A 22,963-nucleotide genomic window follows, 5' to 3' on the forward strand; every position below is an offset into this window, starting at 1 on the left:
CATATATAAATTAAATTTCATTCAATAAATTATTAATTTTAGAATATTTCACCATTATAATTTTATAGAGGTAAAAAATATCTTTCTAAAATGAGCAAAATTATCAAAATGGGATGAGTATTAAATTTTATATGTTTTTTTTATTAAAGAAACTATTGGAATCTGAAGTTTTGCTGTCTTTTTAAATAGATTCTATTTCAATCCATTTTTCTCTCAGAAATATTCTTTTTCTGGAAATGGTTAAAACACAAAAGTTTTAGCCTTATGTGTTAACTTTCCAACCTCACCGACCATTCACAAAAATACTGAGCGTATTGTCCGCAGCGACCATTTCTTTAAAATGGGTCTGTTTTGTCAATAATGAGACAACACACATTTACTTTTTCTAAAATTTTCTCTCATTTCTTCTATAACTTGTAACTATTGTATTTTTTTTATCAAAAATATATTGATTTGAGAATCTAACGATTTAGAGAACGCACCATATCGAGATTTCTTGATAATCAAATAAAATCAACATATTTTTTATATATCATAAATAATTTAAAATTTTCTGACCTTCAATATTCAGATCTACATCTTGTTTCACGGATTATGGGTTGGGTCGTGGACCCAAATTTTGGAGCATCACCGACTCACTATTCCTCGAAAATATTGACACCTTGAAACAAGTCTCATTCCCAGACCACCTAACCTTGCTCTCCACCATGTACCAATTTAAAATTAAATTAAGATTCATTAATTAAATTCAAAATAAATCATAGAAAGCCATCAAACGATGGTTAACTTGAAACCAACTTTCACACATTTAGAATTTGATAGGTGACATGTTTTTTTACTTGCTCTAACATTAATAGATATCTCAAATTCTAACTTAACAAATATACAATCCTTAATAAATTGGTTCATTCTACGAAGATGGTGCTTAGAGTTTAGCTCTACCAATGCCAATAGGATTGGATCTACTTGCAAGCTCTAAATCTTCCCAATCTTCATCATCGACTTTGGCGAAATACCAATCCACCCTTTCATTGCTAACTAGCTCCAGTTTTGAAGGCTCCCACTGAAATCAGAAATATTATGTTAAAATGTAACTCTAGATGGAATTCGAGGGATGAACAAATTCATTCAGCTGAGCTGACCCCAAATTTTCTTATATAAGGCTTCAATGATGATGAGAATGGTACCTTAGGTTGTTTGTCCTTGTCAAGCAGAAGTGCCCTACAACCCTGCATTTGATTTGAGATTGTTTTTAGAATGCTGATTCCATTCTAGCACACTATTCATTTTTATTCCGAAAACAGTAAATTATTAACTTTGGAATTAAATTTCTACCAAATAGAAAAAAAAGTTAACTGCGAAAACATTTTCCTATTTGGTAAAAATTTGATTCCAAAAATGGAAACTGTGTTTGAAGGGCAATTTTCTTAAATCAACTAACATATATAATGAACCAAGTTCTAGTTATGAGTTAATAATTCTGTCTGACCTCAAAGAAATCCCTATTGATCATTCCACGTAGCAAGTGAGAAACGATTCTGTATTCACAGATTAGACACCAACTTATGTCTTGCGTCCGGCCTTCTCTGATCTGATGTATCAAATGTCAACAAAATCAAAAACGAATTTGACATGAATTTTTTTTTTTTTCTGTTTGATTTATCAGAATAATAATGAAACTCAATCCTGTTTTATACCATCATTTTTTTTTTTTTTTTTTTGTTACCGATTTAAGAAATAATTTAAGGCTCGTAGGTGATGCAGATTTTATAGACTTGATTGTGGCACTAAGCCACTTCTCATCTGCTCCATTTAAAGCTTCAAGTTCCTGTAACAAAGAATGTGAGCTTCCTCTTGAGTACCAAAAGAAAAAAAAAATTAATTAATTAAACCTTAATACCAAGTAACTACGAAGAAAAACATAATAATAGCTCAATTGATGTATGATTATATCAAATAGAGAAGGCCAATATTAATAGAATCAAAGAAAAAAATTAAAAAAATGAACCAGTTGATTATTCTAATCATCAAAGCTTTCTTATTTAAATCAAATTTCTTACCAATGCAGATATTATTTCTTCAACTGTTTTTTCTGAAAAGCATTTGTTGATAATCCGTAGCCTGCATTTTCATTGCAAATCATTCTCAAGATTATATAGTATTGTTGCATTTAGTTTGAATTTTAGAATCCAATTATTTCCGATAATCCAATTTTAATCTGATATTACGTTTCATATATATGGATTATAAAAGCAATTATCCAACAATAAGAATCAGAAATCAGATAAAATCAGAAATGGGACCAACCCGTTTCTTGTGACATTGAATAAAAACTGTTTCAAGTATTTCTAGCAAAAGTGCATTTTTTAGTTTAGGTGATTTAAATGAAACAAAGTCAGTAAACGGAGATTCTGAAATCAGTTCCTAGAAACAGTACAATTTTGGGCATAATCTGATTCTGACAATCCAAAATTGGAATCTGGAATCAGAATCTAACGATAGTAATTGAATACCTCCTATAAGCACTTTCTTGCCTCAGAGATACTCTATCTGCAAACCCATCGATTACTTCCGAAACAACAGCTTGCTCCATAGAGTCCATTCCATACAATGCTTTTTCCAGTGAAGGCAAATTCTGTCATCAATAGAAACCTAATTCAATTATTCCTTTACTTCTTTCTATATCAGCTTTTCTCATTAATACAATCCTTTACTTCTAAAACAGAGAAAATTTTTAACGGAGAGATTGCAGCTATTTTTTTCACTGAGATCACTGATTATAAAATTGTCAATCTCGCTGTAGAACATGTTTTTGGGAATTAAAATGAATAGTGTACAAGAATCAGAATTTTCCCATATTCAGCTCAAAAAATGGTAATTTACCCTTAAAAAAAAAAAGAGTTGTGATCCAAAAGGTGTCCTGCTTCTATAACAACATTACGTGTCTATGTGGCACATTTTTGTTGGAGTTCAAACACATCGGGCAGTGTGCATGGCTTGGTTAAATGCTCCAGGTGTTTCAAACTCTAACAAAAGCATTCCATGTAGACACCTTACCTTTATTATAGGAATGGGACACTGTGACCTGTCTTTACTATTATAATGAGAATCTAGAAGGCGGAGTAGAAGTGGTTCTGTACCAAAATTTGGAATCAAAAAATGCCACTACATTAACATATAAAATATAATATAATTAGGGTTACTTTGGTAAACAATCAACATCCCTCGCATCACACGTTTGTTAGTTTTTAAAATTACAAAAATAATTTTTTTTACTATGTAATCTTCAAAATCACCATTTAATTAATATTTTTGAATTACAATTAAGCCCTTCAGATAGATGTGTGTTTGCACATGCCACCTTCTAGTTTTATTAATAAAAAGAAAAAGAAAGGCAACGGTTGAGCGAGGTAGCCACTTACAAATATACAAGAAAAAATTACAACACATTTAAACAACAACTCACTCAAGCATTAATTAAATAAAAGTTCCTCTTGGAATAAGAAATCCTCAAGAAATATTCATCTAAAGTCCTTCAAATCCTACTCCAAGAGAATATGAGCCTCATAATATATGGACATAATAATCACATGAAAAGGGTGCACCTTCCTTTCAAAATTAGCACTAGTATTCCATTTGTTAATGGACTCTACAAATAAATACCTTGGAAAAAACAAAGTGAGTTGCAAGGCCACATGCAAGCATTTCTTCGCCATCCAACCGAGCACCAGTGAGCCCTAAGTATTCTCCTGTAAGCCATTGTTAACATGAATACACAAAAGTGGAGTGATACAAAGCAATCAATTAATTTTTTGCTGAGGATCGGATGAAACATGGTACCAGAATGATGGTTATAACAAGACTATGTCCATGTATAAATTAAGCTTCGGTACGGTTGGCACTAAAAAATTATTACCAAAGAAGCCGGGAAACCTTGATAGAAAATGAGATGCGCCTATATCTGGGATAAGTCCCAATACTGATTCTGGCATAGAGAATACCTGCAGAAGTCAATGACCAATACTTCTAACTTAGACTACATGTACAAGAATTCACATCTGCATCTTAAATAAAAGATTTTATAAACACACACACACACACATGGAGAGAGAGAGAGAGAGAGAGTACAGAATTCTCAGTGACAACTCGAAATCTCCCAAGAATGGATATTCCAGCGCCACAACCCATGACAATTCCATTAAGAATTGAAACCTTCAACCACGCTTCTCCGTTAGAATGAAAACAATATGAATAATAACAATATAAACAAGGACAATGGCGTCAGGACTCAGGACCCTAGTGGTCATCACCCCATGAAGCCATGATCACAAGCAAATTCTAAAAGGAAATTACTGCTCAGGGACACTACTCACTTTAATTCCAAAAATGACAATTTAGCATTTTTGAATTCAAAAGGGTTATCAAAAAAGGTCAAAAATGCTACAGTAATAAGGGTATTTTTATAATAAAAAAATGACAATAAAAAGGGATTTTTGTAATTGAAAATCTCACTTTATTGTTAGGTAAAATTACCATTTTGTGAGCTGAATAGGACAAAATTCCCATTCCAGCTAACTGTTCATTTTAATTCCCAAAATGTTAACATCAATATCGTAGGTTTTTCAAGTGACTATCTCACAGCTATAAAGTAGCAAGATCACTAATAATTATTTTTTTTTTTTTTCAAGTGGAGAATCTTGCTGGTTTATATAGTGACGATCTCGCTAAAAAGTAGTGAATCTGAACCTGCGAGATTGTCACTTGAAAAACCTACGATATTGATGTTCACGTTCTGGGAATTAAAATGAATAGTGAGCCTGCAAAAGTTAAAGTTTGGATGAAGTCTGGCAACATATGACACTTACAAGAACAGATTTTCTTGGTAGACTAACCTGGAGTTATTTACCATCGCCGTAAGAGTGATTTTGAAACAAATATTGAACTTAAGGGTTTGGTAAGTTCTTCTGGTTCCTCTGGCTTAATTGCATTCCTCAATTATTTCTAAAGTAAAATTGGTCACAATTAATTTTGAAATCAAGGTAAACCTTGTGTATAAGGTTCCTAGCTAATAGCGAGTGCATCAATGATAAGTTGGAAACTTCAACCAATATGGATCTCATGAACATTTTTTTTTTATTATTATAAATTTAATCATAATTAGATGCTTACCTAGTAATGAACGAATATAATTTTTCTTCTAGAAAGGTTTTTGAGCCATTGTGGAATCGAACTTACATATGCATTAATGGGCTGGTATAATAGTGCTCATTTTTACTTTAGGTTTTGTATTATTAAAAACCCATGTTGTGGATTGTTCTTAATGATGATATACACTAAAAGAATTACATATTTTTCAAATTTTGAAATGGGTTTGCTTTGATGATTTCTTTGAGTGGTGCAAAAGAGGAGGATACAAATATCTGCGTGAACTTGAGCAAATCCAAGGGAAGTTCGCACTTATAGTTAAGAATCCACGGATTATTTCTTCCGTGGGAGTCAGAAAAAGAAACTCAAGTTCTTGTTAGGTATAATATACTGGAGTTTGAAGAAAACACAATAAAAAACACCTCAAAGCTACCTAGTTTCTTTTTATTAATTTTGGATATGTTATCTTCCAAGTAGTGATTGAAGTAACTTTGATGCTTGGAATTTTTTGAGTTCTGGTGTGTATTTTTAAATTTCGTAGGTTCAATATGTATTTATATTTATATATAAAAAAATATATCGTGGACATTTTAAAAGAAAAAATCCGCCTCTACATGCTATATATATATATATATATATATATTTTAATAAAATTACTTATAGAAGTGGATTTTTTTATCCACCACCATAGATACCATTTTAGTGGCAAACCATAGCTTCAACCACTAGTTTTAGTTACAGGGGCAACAACAAGGGATAGGATTTCCGCTGCAATAGGCGGAAATTGGGAAAAAACTTTGAAGCAGGAAGCTTGCTTCAAAATTTTGGTAGAACCCTCTTCTATGGATTACACGCGGCATATTTAACGAGGTATCCCAAATATAGATGAAAAATAATGGTGTGAAATAAATAAATAAAAGCCACATGTCCTCTTGCCAAGAGGGTTTTATCAAGATTTTGAAGTGGTCTGCCAGCTTCAAACTTCTAAAATTGTACCCTATTGCAGTGGATTGATCTGCCACTGTAGCTCATTAATGCTATAGTGTGCAATGGGAATTTTGTTAAAAGTTGATCACGTTTTGGGAAATTTCTCTTACGTCAATCCCCCAAAAATGATAATTTACCAATTTCATAATTAAAATGAATGGTACGCTGGTATGAGAATTCCAATTCTTCAGCCAACGTTATGGTAAATAAGCCATTTTAATCTGGGCAGTCGAGCTCGTGAACATTCCAGCCACTCTTTGGTGGACCTATGTTCCAAAAAACTAGATTTATTGATGATTTCTTGATGTTTGTTTGAGCAATTTTTTTTATCAAGGGATTTAAACCCTAAATGCTTTTTAACCATTGTCTTGGTTAACAATGAAAAGAAGCTCAGATCCAACAGCTAGAATTAATGGAGTCAGCAAGCCCAAAAGTGGGTCTCATGGCATTTTTCTAGTGTTGGGTGACTCTAGTAATCTCGGGCCCTGACAGTATTGTCCTATAAACAAAATCTCTACCCACTTGGAAAGAGAAATAATATTGAACACATGAATCTCACCAGGGGCTTCTTGTATGTAGCTACAACATAGACTAAGTTGATCAGTTTTCCATAGTAAATTTGACCAAAACTCCAATGACCTGATTATCCAAAAATGATAAGTTAAAATTAAGGTAATAAGACAATTAAATAAATTTTAACGAAGTGAAGTCAAATTACTTCATCTATACTCCTTTTTAAGATGGTAATTGGGCTTCAGCATGAGGCATCACTTGCATGGTAAGGAGGGAAATAATGAAAAATAGAAACTTCTCCTGTGCTAATTTTCATAACAGTCTCTCTCACTACTTTAAAATTTGGGGAAATTACTTAATAGATCCCGTGGGAGGGGTTCCTTGCAAACAGTCCCTAACTTTTGGGCATTAGCATGATAATCCAATTTATTTCAATGATTTATAACAAAAAGTGACTAACAAAATTTTGTTGTTAAAGATTTCGTCATAACTTTTGGTTCGAGTGTCTGTTTCACAATTATAATATATTCATTTTGGGCATTTTGAGAACATCTATTCATTATCAAAGTCGAAAAAAAGAAAAAGAAAAAAAAAAGAAAAATCTGAATCTCATTTACAATGTTGAATTTGTAACTTTTTATACATTCTCAAGGTCAACATTTTTTATTTATAAGATCAATATCTCTAAAAATAAATGTTGATCTCATCAATAAAAATCGTTGAACTCAACAATAAAAAATGTTCAACTCAACAAATTTTTAAAAATTACCCAACTCAATAATAAAAATTGTTAAACTAATCAACAATAAAAATGTTGAACTTGATGAAAAAATGTTGAGTTTGACAATAATTGAACAATTTTTTTTGACTTCGATGTTGAATAGATTTTTCCAAAATACCCAAAATACATATATAATAGTTAAGAAATGGACACACAAATGAAAAGTTATAATGAATTCTTAAAAAAATTTAGAATGCCAACTTTGTTTGTCCATTTTTTAATTATAAATCATCGAAACAAATAAAAAATATATCTAAATTTAAAAAATTAGGAGCATATCGTTTTCCTGTCGTTGTCCACGATAAAAAATAGTTGGAAATGATTGCAATCTCCATTGAATGACCTAAGTGTAGATATGTGGGGATTCAAAGGAGAATTTTCATCCTCATCTACAAAGGGTTTTGGAGTCGCCACCATTCAAAGAGTTTAGGTGTGAATGAGCACCATAAAATAAGTTTTGAAATTATTTTTAGACTAGTAGTGACTCACTTTCAATGGATAAATAAAAGGTCTAGCTAGATACTAGGTAAGGAGGTTCGATTGAAGGACAAGGAAGGTGTTAGACACCTTGTCCTATCTATCCATTAATGGTTACTAAAGTATGATAACAAAATGAAGTATAAAAACTATTTTTGTAGGGTTTTGAAGATAGAGGAGATTATAGAGAGACTATAGAAAATATTGACTATAGTTTTATTTATAAATTAGAGAGATGTAAGTAATGAGCAAGCCACTACTAGAAGTAGGTGCTTACTGGATTTTTTTGTGGGCTTGGGACTTGGATGGAAATTCACTTGGATTCCACTTTTTTGAGTCCTCAAATATTATTTTCTATTTATTTGCTCATTTTGGAGTCTTTATTTGTTGGTTTGGTCCATAGGTAGTGTCTATGGATTGAACAAAACCTTAGTGAAGCCAAGACCTTGTGCATGAAAATATTGTCCACTTTGAGTTTATTTTTGTTGGCTTGCTATAAGGACCTAGACCTTAGCTCATAGCAATTGGAAGTTGTGGGCGTGCGCATGTTGTGTATGCATGTATGAACTTATAAAGAGAAGATTACTTCATAGAGTGTTTACTCTTTAGCTCTTAAGTCATAAATAATTGCACCCCTCCTACTAACGAACAAATGTTGGGCATAGTGGCCAAGTCCTCCCTTTAAAAAAGGATGAGATCTTGAGTTTAAATCACTTTTGTATTTACTCGTTTGTATCATCTTGCATTTATTATCAATAAAGGGGGTGGGGGTCCCATTAAACCCCAACTTACCCATTAAAAAAAGAATCATAAAGAAAAGAAGAAAAGAAACTAAACTAAGAATCTTAAATTGCAAGGAATTGAAATAAAATAAGGAACAATTATTCTAAGGAACTAAAATGGTCACTATGGAGTTTATTAAGGACTAATAGGTGGAGATTACCTCACAAGGAGGGATTACTCTCTACCAACTTAGCCTCTAACCTAAGAAACTTAAAGGCTTACATTGCTAGAAATTTAAAGGTGCATAAAATAAAGAACAAGGGGTGATAGAAAAATGAAAATTGGGGGAGGAAATTAACTATAAAGAAAAATAAATGTGGCACTCCATCTTGGTGTTTTTCTTGATTTTTTCGCTTCTAAGAGGGATGTAAGTATTTGGATAGAATTTTGGGGTATTTGGAGAGCTTAGAGAAAGAAATTTTACAGAGTTCGAAAGTGTAAAACTTCTCCTCTCATTTTCCTTGGATATGGATCTTTTTTGTAGGTTTTTGGGAGACTTTTGGAGATATACTTATCCAAAATCCTAGAGTTCCTAGTATTTTCAATAAAACCACAAAAAATGACATCAATTTCCCCTCATCAAATTGTTCTTGATTGCCTTTTACACTCTTATGAGTCTTAGCAATCACGATGAACAAAAGATAAGATTGTAAAAGACAACAAGATTCTAGAGAATTCTAGAGGTTAAAATTGTCCTAGACGTTTGACTTTGGATTAACTTGAAGAGAACTAGGCCAAATGACATGTAATTTGGTGCTTGATTTTTGAACTTTCTAGACTTTATACCTGACTAGGCTACTAACAACCTAGAGATAGCAGCATCTTTGCACACAAATTCTAGAGTTTTCTTATGGTTGGACAAGATGACCATGGCTCTTGGATTTGGTCAAATTACATTTAATTTTCTTTGAATGGTAAGCAAGGTTGGGGGCACTCGAGTAGATTACTTCTATTGAGTCTCAACAAATCATGGTTAGGGAAGTAATTAAATTTAAGTGGGGACCAACAATTGATTTGGAGTCAAGATTAGAAGAAGAGGTAGAAGACCAAAAAGCCTATGCTTTGAAGGATGGTAGGGGTTTAATGCCAGGGTAAGGAATGAAATAAATATGATTTTCTTGAAGAATAAGTCATTAAGAAAAGGTTTAAGGGGTTATTTCCCTTAAGAAAATCTTGTAAGCATATGGGTTTTAATAAGCTCAACCGAATAGGTCTTGGGTGGGGGTGTTGGAATGCAAATTTTTGCTTGACTCGTTAACCTACTCAAGGTTCTATACAAAAAAAGGCAGGAGCTATGAGTGATCCACGACATTAAGAAAATTTCCTTTAGGTCGTGGGTTACCTATGGCCTAGCTTAAATTTAGCTTTGAAATCAGCTTTGGGGAGTTGAGCTCCACTGAAATGGACCCCACTTAATCCAATTTGAATACTTGAATTGGGCCTCCTCTTTGCTGGATTCTAAGAGCTTTCGGGTTCAATTTAGATGAATTGGGGTGTCTACACTAAGTATGTAACGAAGATGTGAAAATGGTAGATTTTTATCTTCAAAAATATTATATAAGGAGATGAGGGACCATTTAGCTATAAAAAGTTTACAAAATGGAGTATAAAGTTAACCCCCACCCTCCTACAAGTTCTATTAAGTACTCTTTACTAAAAATTTACTACCCAATTTATTCACCAAGTGATTTCGATTATAAAGAAAATTGGGTAGTAAATTTTCAGAGAAAGATGGTCATTACAAAAGGTTGGCCCCAAATCATTAGGATAAGACTTCAATGATGATGTGCTTGACATTCACTATTGCATTAAAATTGGAACAACTAAATACCTAATAAATAATTTTATCTTTTTTTTTTTCTTTGGGAAATGTATAGGACATACAAATATTGGCAAGAAATATATAGAAGAACTTTACCTATTGTCGAAACATTGACGAGTGATACAATATCACCCCCGGCACAAAATGCTTTTCCATTTCCCTACAAATGAAAATGAGTAAGTGTATTTATTGAACTAATTGATACGAATACATATTCATATTAAAAAAAAAAATTATACATATAGAGGGCACTAGCATATCAAAGATCTATTAGTAAGAGTAATCAAAATTTTTGGAGTACGTAAGTACTGATGTAGGTGGAGTTTGGCCATTGATTGGGCTTTTCTAGATCGAAACACATTAAATTCATGTAGAGCACTAACTAAAACAAGTATGAATCCTTGTAATTCTAAAAGCCCACAGAAGAACTTAAACACGTTAATAATGAATGTCATTCGATTATGAAAAGTCCATTTACAATACCTTCATAATTAAGGCTTACAATGGTATGGATTTTATTCGATATCCGAATCTAAATTTAGTGGGTTTGGTTTCATCAAGTATATTTGAATTAAAATATAGTTTGGATATAGGTTGATTTCCTTAAACCCGAGTTGAATACAGTTCCATCCTTATATCTGCCAAGCACCAAATGATATATTACTTTGCAAGTTGTATTGTAATATTTTTTAAATAATCTTTGATCAACCAACAACGGTTGGGTGTAGTGGTCAAGGCTCTTTTCAAAATGGAGGGGTCTTAAATTTTAGTAATTTTATTTGAAATTATCTTAAACGATTTGACATTATCCGACTTGAATCAATTAATTCAGTCAAATCGAATCCGGATATGATTTTAATGAAAGTAAAATGGTTTGAATATGGTCTTAGCTAGTATGATCCGAGTCAAATTTAAATCAAAATAAAAAATTTAGATATGGATATGGACACAATCATATTTGGTCCGAAATCGACCCGTTTTAAGCCCTATTCATAATTAACATTTACTCACAAAAAAATAAAATCACAAAATGCTACGTATATAAGGGAATAATAAAGTGAGAAACTTTTTTGATCAAGGGTTTTTTGTCACAACATTCAATCTCTCCACCGCATGACATGTGCTGCTTAACGAGGGTAGTTTTGCAAATTTTGGAAAGCCCTCAATACATGTGAGTTAATGAGATTGGTCAAACTTGGATAATGTGAGCCAAGAACTCTGTAAACTAAGAAATTTCATGCTAAAGCCATTGAGACCTCATGGGGGACCCTTAGATTTCTCGACAACTTTGGATTTTCAAAAATAACTTTATTTTTTCTCCTTTTGGTAATTTTTGGATGATATTTTTGTTAATATCAAAAATAATAATTGCATTATTAAAAATACATTCATCACGCAAGGATAATTGTTTTTTGAGAGTTTTATATTTATAAAAAATACCATCCAACAAATACCAAAATGCCCTTCTTTTTAACTAAAAGACTAAAATATATGGTCATTTTTTCTATTGGATTTAATTTTTAAATTTAGGAGTTCAGTGGCCATTTATCTCTCTCTCTCTCTCTCTCTCTCTCTCTCTCTCTCTCTCTCTCTCTCTCTCTCCTTATATATATATATAGGGTAGCGTTCAAGGGCAAACTTTTTGGCAAAACATTTTTCAAAACATGGGTTAGAGGTTTTGGAATGGGCTGATTTTTGGTGAGGATGATCTCTATGGTGAGGAGATCATCCTCACCAAAAATCAGCCCATTCCAAAACTTCTAACCCATGTTTACCAGTTGAAAAATCGTGGACCGTCCCTTTTTTGTAAATTATTTTTGATGGGGTTAGAAGTTTTGGAATGGGCTGATTTTTGGTGAAGATGATCTCTACGGTGAGGAGATCATCCTCACCAAAAATCAGCCCATTCCAAAACCTCTAACTCATGTTTTGAAAATTGTTTTGCCAAAAAGTTTGCCATTGAACGCCCCCCATATATATATATATATATATATATATAGGAATAATATAGGATTAGGATCCGTATACACATAAAGCTACTCAAAAAGCTAAAACGTGTTTTGTCTTATATGGGCAAAAATGCTTAGAATGGGCTGATTTTTTGTGAGAATGATCTCTATGGTGAGGAGATCATCCTTGCCAAAAATCAGCCCATTATGAAACTTCTAGACCCATGTTTAAAAGTTGAAAAATTTTAGACGTCCAATTTTAAACCTCACAACAGATATCATCCTCACAAAAAATTAGCCCATTCTGAACCTTTTTAACCATATAAGACAAAAACGTTGTAGCTTTATGAGTAGCTTTATGTGTCTACAGAACCCGACCCATACATATATATATATATAGGGAAATGTTCAACACCCAACACTTTACCCTACGCTTTACCAAACGTGTTTTATCCTAGATGGGTTAGAAGTTTTGGAATGGGCTGATTTTTGGTGAGGATGATCTCTATGATTAAAAGATCATCCTCACCAAAAATCAGCCCATTCCGAAATTTCTAGTTCCATGTTTACAAGTTGAAAAAACATGGACCGTCCATTTTTTGTAAATCATTTTTTATGAGGTTAGAAGTTTTGGAATGGGCTGATTTTTGGTAAGGATGATCTCCTTACCATAGAGATCATCCTCACCAAAAATCAGCCTATTCCAATACTTTTAGCCCATATAGGACAAAACACGTTTGGTAAAGCATAGAGTGGCGAACAGGACTCATATATATATATAGGGTCCCGTTCAGCAACAAACATTTTGACAAACATTTTGGCAAAACATTTTTCAAAACATGGGTTAGAGGTTTTGGAATGGGCTGATTTTTGGTGAGAATGATCTCTACGGTGAAGAGATCATCCTCACCAAAAATCAGCCAATTCCAAAACTTCTAGCCCCAATTTACAAGTTGAAAAATCGTGGACCGTCCATTTTTTGTAAACCATTTTTGGTGGGGTTAGAAGTTTTGGAATGGGCTGATTTTTGGTGATGATGATCTCCTCACCGTAGAGATCATCCTCACCAAAAATCAGCCCATTCCAAAACCTCTAACCCATGTTTTAAAAAATGTTTTGCCAAAATGTTTGTTGCTGAACGGGACCCATATATATATATATATATATATATATATATGCGTCCCGTTCGCCACCCTTACTTTTACCACACACTTTAACAAACGCGTTTTGTCTTACATGGGTTAGAAGTTTCGGAATGAGCTGATTTTTGGTGAGGATGATCTCTATGGTGAGGAGATCATCCTCACCAAAAATCAGCTCATTCCAAAACTTCTAACCCCATCAAAATTGATTTACAAAAAATGGACGGTCCACGATTTTTCAACGTGTAAACATGGGGCTAAACATTTCGGAATGGCCTGATTTTTGGGGAGGATGATCTTCTAATCATAGAGATCATCCTCACCAAAAATCAGCTCATTCCAAAACTTCTAACCCATGTAGGACAAAAAACGTTTGTTAAAGTGTGTGGTAAAACTTAGGGTGCTGAACATTTCCCTATATATATATATGAAATGTTCAGCAACAAACATTTTGGCAAAACATTTTTCAAAACATGGGTTAGAGGTTTTGGAATGGGCTGATTTTTGGTGAGGATGATCTCTATAGTGAGGAGATCATCATCACCAAAAATCAGCTCATTCCAAAATTTCTAACCCCATCAAAAATGGTTTACAAAAAATGGACGGTCCACGATTTTTCAACTTGTAAACTGGGGCTAGAAGTTTTGGAATTAGCTGATTTTTGGTGAGGATGATCTCCTCACCGTAGAGATCATCCTCACCAAAAATCAGCCCATTCCAAAACCTCTAACCCATGTTTTGAAAAATGTTTTACCAAAATGTTTGTTGCTGAACATTTCATATATATATATAGGGAAATGTTCAGCACCCTAAGTTTTACCACACACTTTAACAAACGTTTTTTGTCCTACATGGGTTAGAAGTTTTGGAATGAGCTGATTTTTGGTGAGGATGATCTCTATGATTAGAAGATCATCCTCCCCAAAAATCAGCCCATTCCGAAATGTTTAGCCCCATGTTTACACGTTGAAAAATCGTGGACCGTCCATTTTTTGTAAACCAATTTTGATGGGGTTAGAAGTTTTGGAATGAGCTGATTTTTGGTGAGGATGATCTCCTCACCATAGAGATCATCCTCACCAAAAATTAGCTCATTCCAAAACTTCTAACCCATGTAAGACAAAACACGTTTGTTAAAGTGTGTGGTAAAGCTTAGGGTGCCGAACGGGACCCTATATATATATATGGGGGGCGTTCAATGGCCAACTTTTTAGCAAACTTTTTGGCAAAACATTTTTCAAAACATGAGTTAGAGGTTTTGGAATGGGCTGATTTTTGATGAGGATGATCTCTACAGTGAGGAGATCATCATCACCAAAAATCAGCCCATTCCAAAATTTCTAACCCCATCAAAAACAGTTTACAAAAAATGGACGGTCCACGATTTTTCAACTAGTAAACATGGGTTAGAAGTTTTGGAATGGGCTGATTTTTGGTGAGGATGATCTACTCACCATAGAGATCATCCTCACCAAAAATCAGCCCATTCCAAAACCTCTAACCCATGTTTTGAAAAATGTTTTGCCAAAAAGTTTGCTAAAAAGTTTGCCCTTGAACGCTACCCTATATATATATATGGGAAATGTTCAGCAACAAACATTTTGGCAAAACATTTTTCAAAACATGGGTTAGAGGTTTTGGAATGGGCTGATTTTTGGTGAGGATGATCTCTACGGTGAGGAGATCTTCCTCACCAAAAATCAGGTAATTCCAAAACTTCTAGCCCCAGTTTACAAGTTGAAAAATCGTGGACCGTCCATTTTTTGTAAACCATTTTTGATGGGGTTAGAAATTTTGGAATGAGCTGATTTTTGGTGATGATGATCTCCTCACTATAGAGATCATCCTCACCAAAAATCAGCCCATTCCAAAACCTCTAACCCATGTTTTGAAAAATGTTTTGCCAAAATGTTTGTTGCTGAACATTTCATATATATATATAGGGAAATGTTCAGCACCCTAAGTTTTACCACACACTTTAACAAACGTTTTTTGTCCTACATGGGTTAGAAGTTTTGGAATGAGCTGATTTTTGGTGAGGATGATCTCTATGATTAGAAGATCATCCTCCCCAAAAATCAGGCCATTCCGAAATGTTTAGCCCCATGTTTACACGTTGAAAAATCGTGGACCGTCCATTTTTTGTAAATCAATTTTAATGGGGTTAAAAGTTTTGGAATGAGCTAATTTTTGGTGAGGATGATCTCCTCACCATAGAGATCATCCTCACCAAATATCAGCTCATTCCGAAACTTCTAGCCCATGTAAGACAAAACGCGTTTGTTAAAGTGTGTGGTAAAACTAAGGGTGGCGAACGGGACGCATATATATATATATATATGGGTCCCGTTCAGCAACAAACATTTTGGCAAAACATTTTTTAAAACATGGGTTAGAGGTTTTGGAATGGGCTGATTTTTGGTGAGGATGATCTCTACGGTGAGGAGATCATGCTCACCAAAAATCAGCCCATTCCAAAACTTCTAACCCCATCAAAAATGATTTACAAAAAATGGACGGTCCACGAATTTTCAACTTGTAAACTATGTTTTGCCAAAATGTTTGTTGCTGAACAGGACCCATATATATATATATCTATGAGAGATGAAGGGAAATGCACAACATCAAAACATGATTTGGTTCAAAAGGATCCATTGACTGAACTTAAAATAATAATAATAATAAAAATAAAAATGCTCAATGTCACTTGGATCCTTTTGACATGACATCAAAATTTGTTTTTGTACATTGTCAAAACAATATCATGGACACTGAATTTTTTTTAAAAGTATTCAATGTCAATCGTATCGCTTTGACATGAGATTAGAATTTATTTTTGTAAAGTGTTAAAATGATCCCATTGTCACTGATTTTTTTATTTATATATAAAAAAGGGTATTTTCGATACTAAAATTCTAAAAATTACTCTTTGTACCGTTTTGGTAAAATAAAATATTTCCGAAAATGATAATTTAGAGTTTTCAGAAATAAGTTCAAAAGTGAATTAGTCGATTTTTGGTGCATGATTTGGTAAATATGCCTATATATAAATCTATGTTTATGAAAGATTAAGAATATGAGAGGTTAAGAAAATATAGTTCGATTAGATCTCATTGCCCAATTGACCAAAAATCCTGAATGGTTCTCTTCAGAATGAAGGAAATTGCAATTTTTCCAAAATTTTGTTTGTTTGTTTTGTTTTTTTTTTTTTTTTCCGTTTTAATACTAAAAGTCTAAAATTTAATAAATAAATATTGAAGGATCATAAATTCATAGATATGCAGCATTTCCACAATTTTGATACTGTATAATTTAAACGTTTGAAAGAAACGTGTTCTTAAATCAAGAACAATTTTAAATTTGTAAAGCAATTGATCATGATTTCAGTCCCTACAAGTTGATCTTGTTTTTTGGCTTTCACAGAGTGGTCATTTTTCACCTAATATCCTCCAAAAGAAAGCATCTAAGGAAAAAAATGAGATAGATTTTGGCCAACTTAAAAATCAAAAGGTTTTGGTTAACTATGTAACCAGCTGTACGTTTTTAAAATGAAAAAGGCTGAAGTAACATTGAAATTGACATCGTTTCAGACATTGCTGACATGGATGCATGTGTCTATAGAACCATAAAGCTTTTAATTCAGATATGAGTGAGAAGCATTCATGGTTCTCTCCACACCAATATTCCAAACGATGTCAATTTGAATGTTACTTGAGCATGACTCTTTTAAAATATTTATGTAGCCGCATAAATTTCCTTGCCTGCTATGTAAATTTTTTTTGTAAATTTACCTTTATGCCCATTAAAATTTTAAAATTACATAATCAAGATTTTAAAATTAAAGGGTATAAAAGTAGATTCACGATATAAATTTTAACAGTACGTAAATATTTTAAATTCGAATTTGATTATGTAATTTGACCAAAAGTCTTATCTATTTCTATAGTTTCATTGGTAAAATTTGTCAAAAGTTGAAGATAAACTTCATTTCATCAAGTCATATACATCAATACATTGTCAAGTCATTAAGCTTATCTCAATCTTCCTCAACAGATAAGCTGATCAAAACAATTAGCCTTTCCATAAAATAGGGTATTTATGGAAGAGAAAAAAACTCCGTAGGGACCAATCCAAGACTTTAGATCATCCATATTGATCCTATAACCATTCAAATTGTCAAAAAGACAAAACTACTTGTTTATTAAGAGACCGTTTGGATACACACAAAAAAGTAACATTTTGAGTTTTGAAAGTTAAAAAGTATGTTTGGATTCATTTTAAAAAGTTACTTTAAAAAATGTAAAAATCCTTACTTTTTAAAAGGCAAAAAGAAAACTACTTTCTACTTCCTAAAAACTATTTTCTTCCAAAACTACTTTCTTTCTTGTTACTTTTTTACTTTCTACTTTTTATCCAAATGAGTCTAAGTAAAAAAAATGTTTTAATTATTCTCATCAAGTAAAGTTCCCAACATAATCTACTCTTTCTTTTAAAAGTATTTTTCTCCTATTTTGTTTTTTTCTTGGCGATGGTTCTTGCAAAATGGATCCATAAGAATTGTTTCCATATCTTAATGGAAAAAATTAATGGACAACAACAAGGAGGTGTATTTGAAATTAAAGGTTAGTTTCCTACACTTCTAAGGCGATGGTAAATTTGGAGCTCTCCCTTTTTTTTATTTTTGGAATAGGGGATCTCTAAGTCTAACGGACTGACCATGATTCATTGGGCTTTGCCCAATCCATAGGACAATCTTATATATTAAAACTAATTATTGGGTGTCACACCCCAACCAACACCCTATGGCGTGACACCAATTAAGTAGCCACATTGCTATTGAGGGGTATATAAAGACTCGAAGTCAAGACCTAGGGAGCATACCCAACCCTTCCTTACCATCTCAACTAACCCCCATGGGTAATTTTTCACTAACTATCATATCATAAAAGTTGAAGTCACATCATGTCCAAGTTTACTGCCTTCTTACCTTTAAAATAACCAAATTTACACTTGACTCCTCCGCGTAGGCTTTGAGGTTCTTCAATAATTGGGAAGCATGGAGACAAAAAAAACATTACAATTGTTAGTTCTTTTTAGATCACATATTTCATACATGTTAATAAGTGGAAGACATGACTTTAGATAGAGTTGAATGAAGGAACAAGATTCGTCGAGTCAATGTTAGAACTTTATAACGTGTGACCCATTGACCTCACGGTTTTTGGGTGTTTAATTGCACTAGAATTCTACACATAAAAGCGATCGATATTTAAGGAATCCCAATATCGTTAGAATAATAGATATTCTTTAAGTTTACTAATATACATTAATGGATAGGAATCTTACTAAAAGAATAACTATATGCCCTCAACCTTCATCTATAAAAGAGATCGGTGATCCAATATTGGAATACACGAATAGAAAGTACAAAGCGTGGAAAATGCACAAAATAAAGATTTCTAAAAGAGTGATATCCATCAATCACTAGAACTCTAGCCGATCCACATAGAGAAAAGGGAGAAGGTGAGTCTAGAAGAAATGACCAATTTGATTAAGGTTTCGAAAACTTCGAGGAACATGCAAATTGTAAAGCACATCTCCAACGGTATTGAATCAACGACTTTATGATAGCACAAGGTAAGTACCATCAACTCGTTTTATTAAGTATACTTGAGGTATGATATAGATTAAATCCTATTGGGAAATCATAACTTATTAAAGTTTTATGTTTAAGATTTTGAATGTGTAAAAATCTAACAGTCAAATCCCAAATTTTAATTTGCATTAATAAGGATTTGAATATAGATAATGATCAATGATCGAGTCGATCTTTCTAATTAGACAAATGATGAAGAAGTTCAAAGGGGGAAAAAAAATCTCTTGAGAGTTGTGAAAAATGTATTTGGGCCCAACTGTTCCCTCCCGACATAAGTTTTGAAAGTCAAAGTCCCTCATCGTTTTCCAAACTAACATGCTCAATGAGAAAAATTACGCTGGCGTTGATGAAGATAATCTTCTTCATGGTATACATATTCACCAAATCCAAATCCATACACAACTTTCATAACTCTGAACTTTCGAAGAAACCAAAGGATAATTAAGGAAGGAAGATTGGAAGATTTTCCATATTTAACACTCAGTTATTAGTGGTGAACAGCATACCAATAATAGATTATGAGAAGAAGAAAAATACAAAAATGCCTTAAAATTTGACCTTAATAATACTCGACCTAATGCATAACCCACTTACACCCCTACTAGCAGATTAGTTGATTAGTATGAAAGCGTGATGCATAATAATGGAAATGACACTTACCATATGAAATGTGAGAGAATTGAGTTTCTGAGGACGATTTAATATTAGTGTTCTCACACCTGAATTTTCTTCCTCCCAAACCTGAATAAAATACAAATTGTGAATGACAAATTTCAGAAGGATGAAGATTGAAAGATAAATATTCATATATAATGTACGAAAAAAATTGAAAGAAAAGAAAAATAGGAGTTATGAATGAATACATATCTATAATAGATTATAGATAAATCCATATTTGAATATAGATTGAATGGAATAATTTTAAATATAAAGAAAATAGAGCAAGTACTATAAGAAAGTAGAGTAAGTTCTATAATGTAATTTGGATTCATTCTAGAGTGCTTATTGGAAGATTCCATAATAGTATTAAGATATGCTTGGAGAATGATATCTATTATTATATATGCATCTCACAAATAATATTATCTTATAAAAAGACTAAATAAAGTTTTTGATGAAGTACCTGATCAAGTTCAACATTATAAAATGAGCGACTAGAAGCCATGCAGATAGATATGTTCTGAAAAGTTTCAAAGAATTGTAAAATGGTGATGAAAAATCACTTGAAATATGCACCAATTTATATGCAATTATTGAAAGACATAAGGAGCGAATCCTCTGTAGTGCGTCTTCCCTGTAGTGCCTTTTAATTGGTTGCGATTGAAATATTGAAAACACAATCAAACAACTCAACCTTATATGGATCATGGTGTAAGTCAGTTTTGAAGATGGACAGTCCATGACCACTAATTTTTTAACGACACGGATATCACAACAGGGTAGTATAGGGAAAACTCACTACAAAGGATCCTCTACCAAACACATAGGACCCACAATGCATGCTTCATCATCAATCCCTTGTCCTAAAGAAGATTCCATTAGTGTTGCACATGCTTCACAACCAAAATGTATACTTACGTCGACACCATTATTGAGTCATGATGAATGCACATGGTTAGGCATATGGCTGACATGGCAAGGACACTGACCCATAGATTGTTTTCATCGGGATACACAAGGAAAAGATGTGCAGTTCTGTGCCCTTACCACATCAGCCGTGTACCCAACCACATGCATTCATCATTATTCTAAAAATAAAGTAAAAAAGTTGTAATTAAACCTACTTTTTTTAATAGAAGCAAAAATCCAGTTGATATGAGCAAAATAAGAAGATTTCAATTTATACGTAACATTTACAGCACATTGAGTACTATAAGAGAGAGAGCGAGAGAGAGAGAGAGAGAGAGAGAGAGAGAGAGAGAGAGAGAGAGTGTGTGTGAGATAGTGACAATGTGTACTATTAAAGTGAGTCTGTGATAATGACTACATCGATGGAAGATAAGAATGAGGTTCTCCGGCAAGATGTGAGTTTTGATTAATAACTTATCTTTTTATTACAAATTATATTTTATAATAATTAGTTATTATTTAATTAATTATTTTTACCGTTTGGTCTTACAATATTTTTTTACCGTTTGGACTTAACGTTCCTAATAATTCTTCTAGTCGTTTAGATTGTGTTAATTAAGGTATTAAAAATCTATTAGCCATTTAGGCTTCTATTTTCTATACATTCAAACTTAATCCATAATGGAAAGTAGATCTCTCCCTTCTTCAGTGAATGATCTTCTTCTTTATTGTTCTTTTGTGCTCAAGTTTATTCTAAATTTTTTAATTTCTTAATTTTTTTTTTCTTCCATTTTCTTGAATTAACAATTTGTTTTTCTGGGTAAAGATTTGGGTGTTAATTTGGATTCCTGTCTAAGGTGGAGTAGACAGAAGAAAATCTAGTTGATATTGGGCCATTGTATCCTGGGGGCATCGAGCCATTGTTCTTCTCGCACTTCTAAAATTTTGCAAAGGCTCGAAACGCCTTACAGAGAATGACTGAGTTTGTGCCTCGATTCAATTATACTATTATTGTCTTGCAGGTCAGATAACAATACTACAAAAATTTTGATAAACTTCCAAAGGATCAAGATTAGATAACATCGAAATTATTAGTCTCTGTTATTTCAACAGTTGATCAACAACAACATATATACCAGTACTTTTAGGATATGATAGTGATCTTCTATGAATCCCACGTATTATAACATCTAATAGAAGACTTAATAAAATAATTTGATGGAGTACCTTCTCAAGTTCAACGTTAAATGACTGATTAGAAGTCTCATATGAAATCCTATCTTACAATCTACAAAGACATCCAAAAAAATGGTAACTTAATTGTGATGAAAAAAATCTGGTCATCTTGCACCCTTTTAAATCCAATTATTGGAATACATAGGAAGTAGAACACATATTTCATCATTGAAACCTTACCCTAAACAATTGAATTCCATGAGTATTATGTATATTTCTATCTAAAATGTGCAGTGATGTCCATGAATCCATCAATTATTACTAAAGGGAGAACTCTATGCCTTTAATCTCCATCTATAAAAGAGGATTGTCAATCCCATAAAGGTGAGTGGAAAAGGCACATAAAGAAGAGAGTTATGAAATAGTGATGTCCATCAATCACTAGAACCCTAGTCAATCCATATAGAGAGGAGGGAGAAGGTGAGTCTAGAACTAAAGGAATTAAACGATTGGGGTTCGAACACTTCAACTAACACGTGGATTGCAAAGGCACACCTCCAATTTAGACTCTTAAATCATGTTTCTGACTTAAAAAAAGTAGGTTATAAAGAGCAAGATCACTACAATAAATTATCAAAGTTTCACCACATAGCCACAATGATGGGTGGTTCTACCTCTAGAAATCCCAATTGTTTGGATTTTGGTTCTATTTTTATGATGTGTTGCATTGTGAGTTCTTTCACCTATCACTGTCAAGAACCAAAAGTGATGTGTGTGTGTGTTTATAGTTGAGCAATCAACAAATGATTTGTATAAATTTTTTGTGAATTTAGATAGTGGATTTTTTCTTTCTTTATACCATAATTCACTACGTCATATTGCACTTTTCGCGACGCAGGAATTGCGGCAAAAACGACTGCTAAAAGCTGTCGTTAATTGTGACAGTTTTTAACTGTCGTTTAA

At 32.8% G+C, this 22,963-nt stretch overlaps 1 protein-coding gene across 6 annotated transcripts; it reads right to left on the minus strand.

Annotated features, from left to right (window-relative positions):
* Positions 1–782: 782 nt before the first annotated feature.
* LOC147391477 (3-hydroxyisobutyryl-CoA hydrolase 1-like) lies at positions 783–20,659 on the minus strand. Of its 6 annotated transcripts, none has more exons than XM_086417421.1 (14): positions 20,379–20,659; positions 19,916–19,996; positions 18,587–18,637; positions 10,605–10,668; positions 6,692–6,771; positions 4,129–4,212; positions 3,917–4,001; positions 3,664–3,749; positions 2,514–2,635; positions 2,061–2,121; positions 1,727–1,828; positions 1,490–1,591; positions 1,188–1,229; positions 783–1,063 (listed from the first exon to the last, which is right to left on the minus strand). In XM_086417421.1, the coding sequence occupies exons 1-14, from the start codon at positions 20,418–20,420 to the stop codon at positions 926–928; spliced, it is 1,140 nt and encodes a 379-aa protein (XP_086273547.1). In that variant the 5' UTR covers positions 20,421–20,659; the 3' UTR covers positions 783–925. The 6 variants fall into 6 exon arrangements, with proteins under 6 accessions (XP_086273547.1, XP_086273546.1, XP_086273548.1 ...); XM_086417420.1 differs by having other exon boundaries at positions 18,587–18,654; positions 19,915–19,996; positions 20,379–20,655; XM_086417422.1 differs by lacking the exon at positions 18,587–18,637.
* Positions 20,660–22,963: the final 2,304 nt, after the last annotated feature.

This window comes from Akebia trifoliata, chromosome 11 (assembly GCF_017979445.1).
Source record: "Akebia trifoliata isolate Shusen 1 chromosome 11, ASM1797944v1, whole genome shotgun sequence".
In the NCBI taxonomy this organism is placed as follows: Eukaryota; Viridiplantae; Streptophyta; class Magnoliopsida; order Ranunculales; family Lardizabalaceae; genus Akebia; species Akebia trifoliata.

Bases quoted from the DNA above. Each gene is read 5' to 3' on its own strand.
- LOC147391477 (XM_086417420.1), bottom strand. From the start codon at position 20,420: ATGGCTTCTAGTCGCTCATTTTATAATGTTGAACTTGATCAG. The intron at 19,997-20,378 runs GTACTTCATCAA...TATTTTATTCAG, and splicing joins ATAATGTTGAACTTGATCAG to GTTTGGGAGGAAGAAAATTC. The intron at 6,772-10,604 runs GTAAAGTTCTTC...TTGGATAATCAG, and splicing joins CGTCAATGTTTCGACAATAG to GTCATTGGAGTTTTGGTCAA.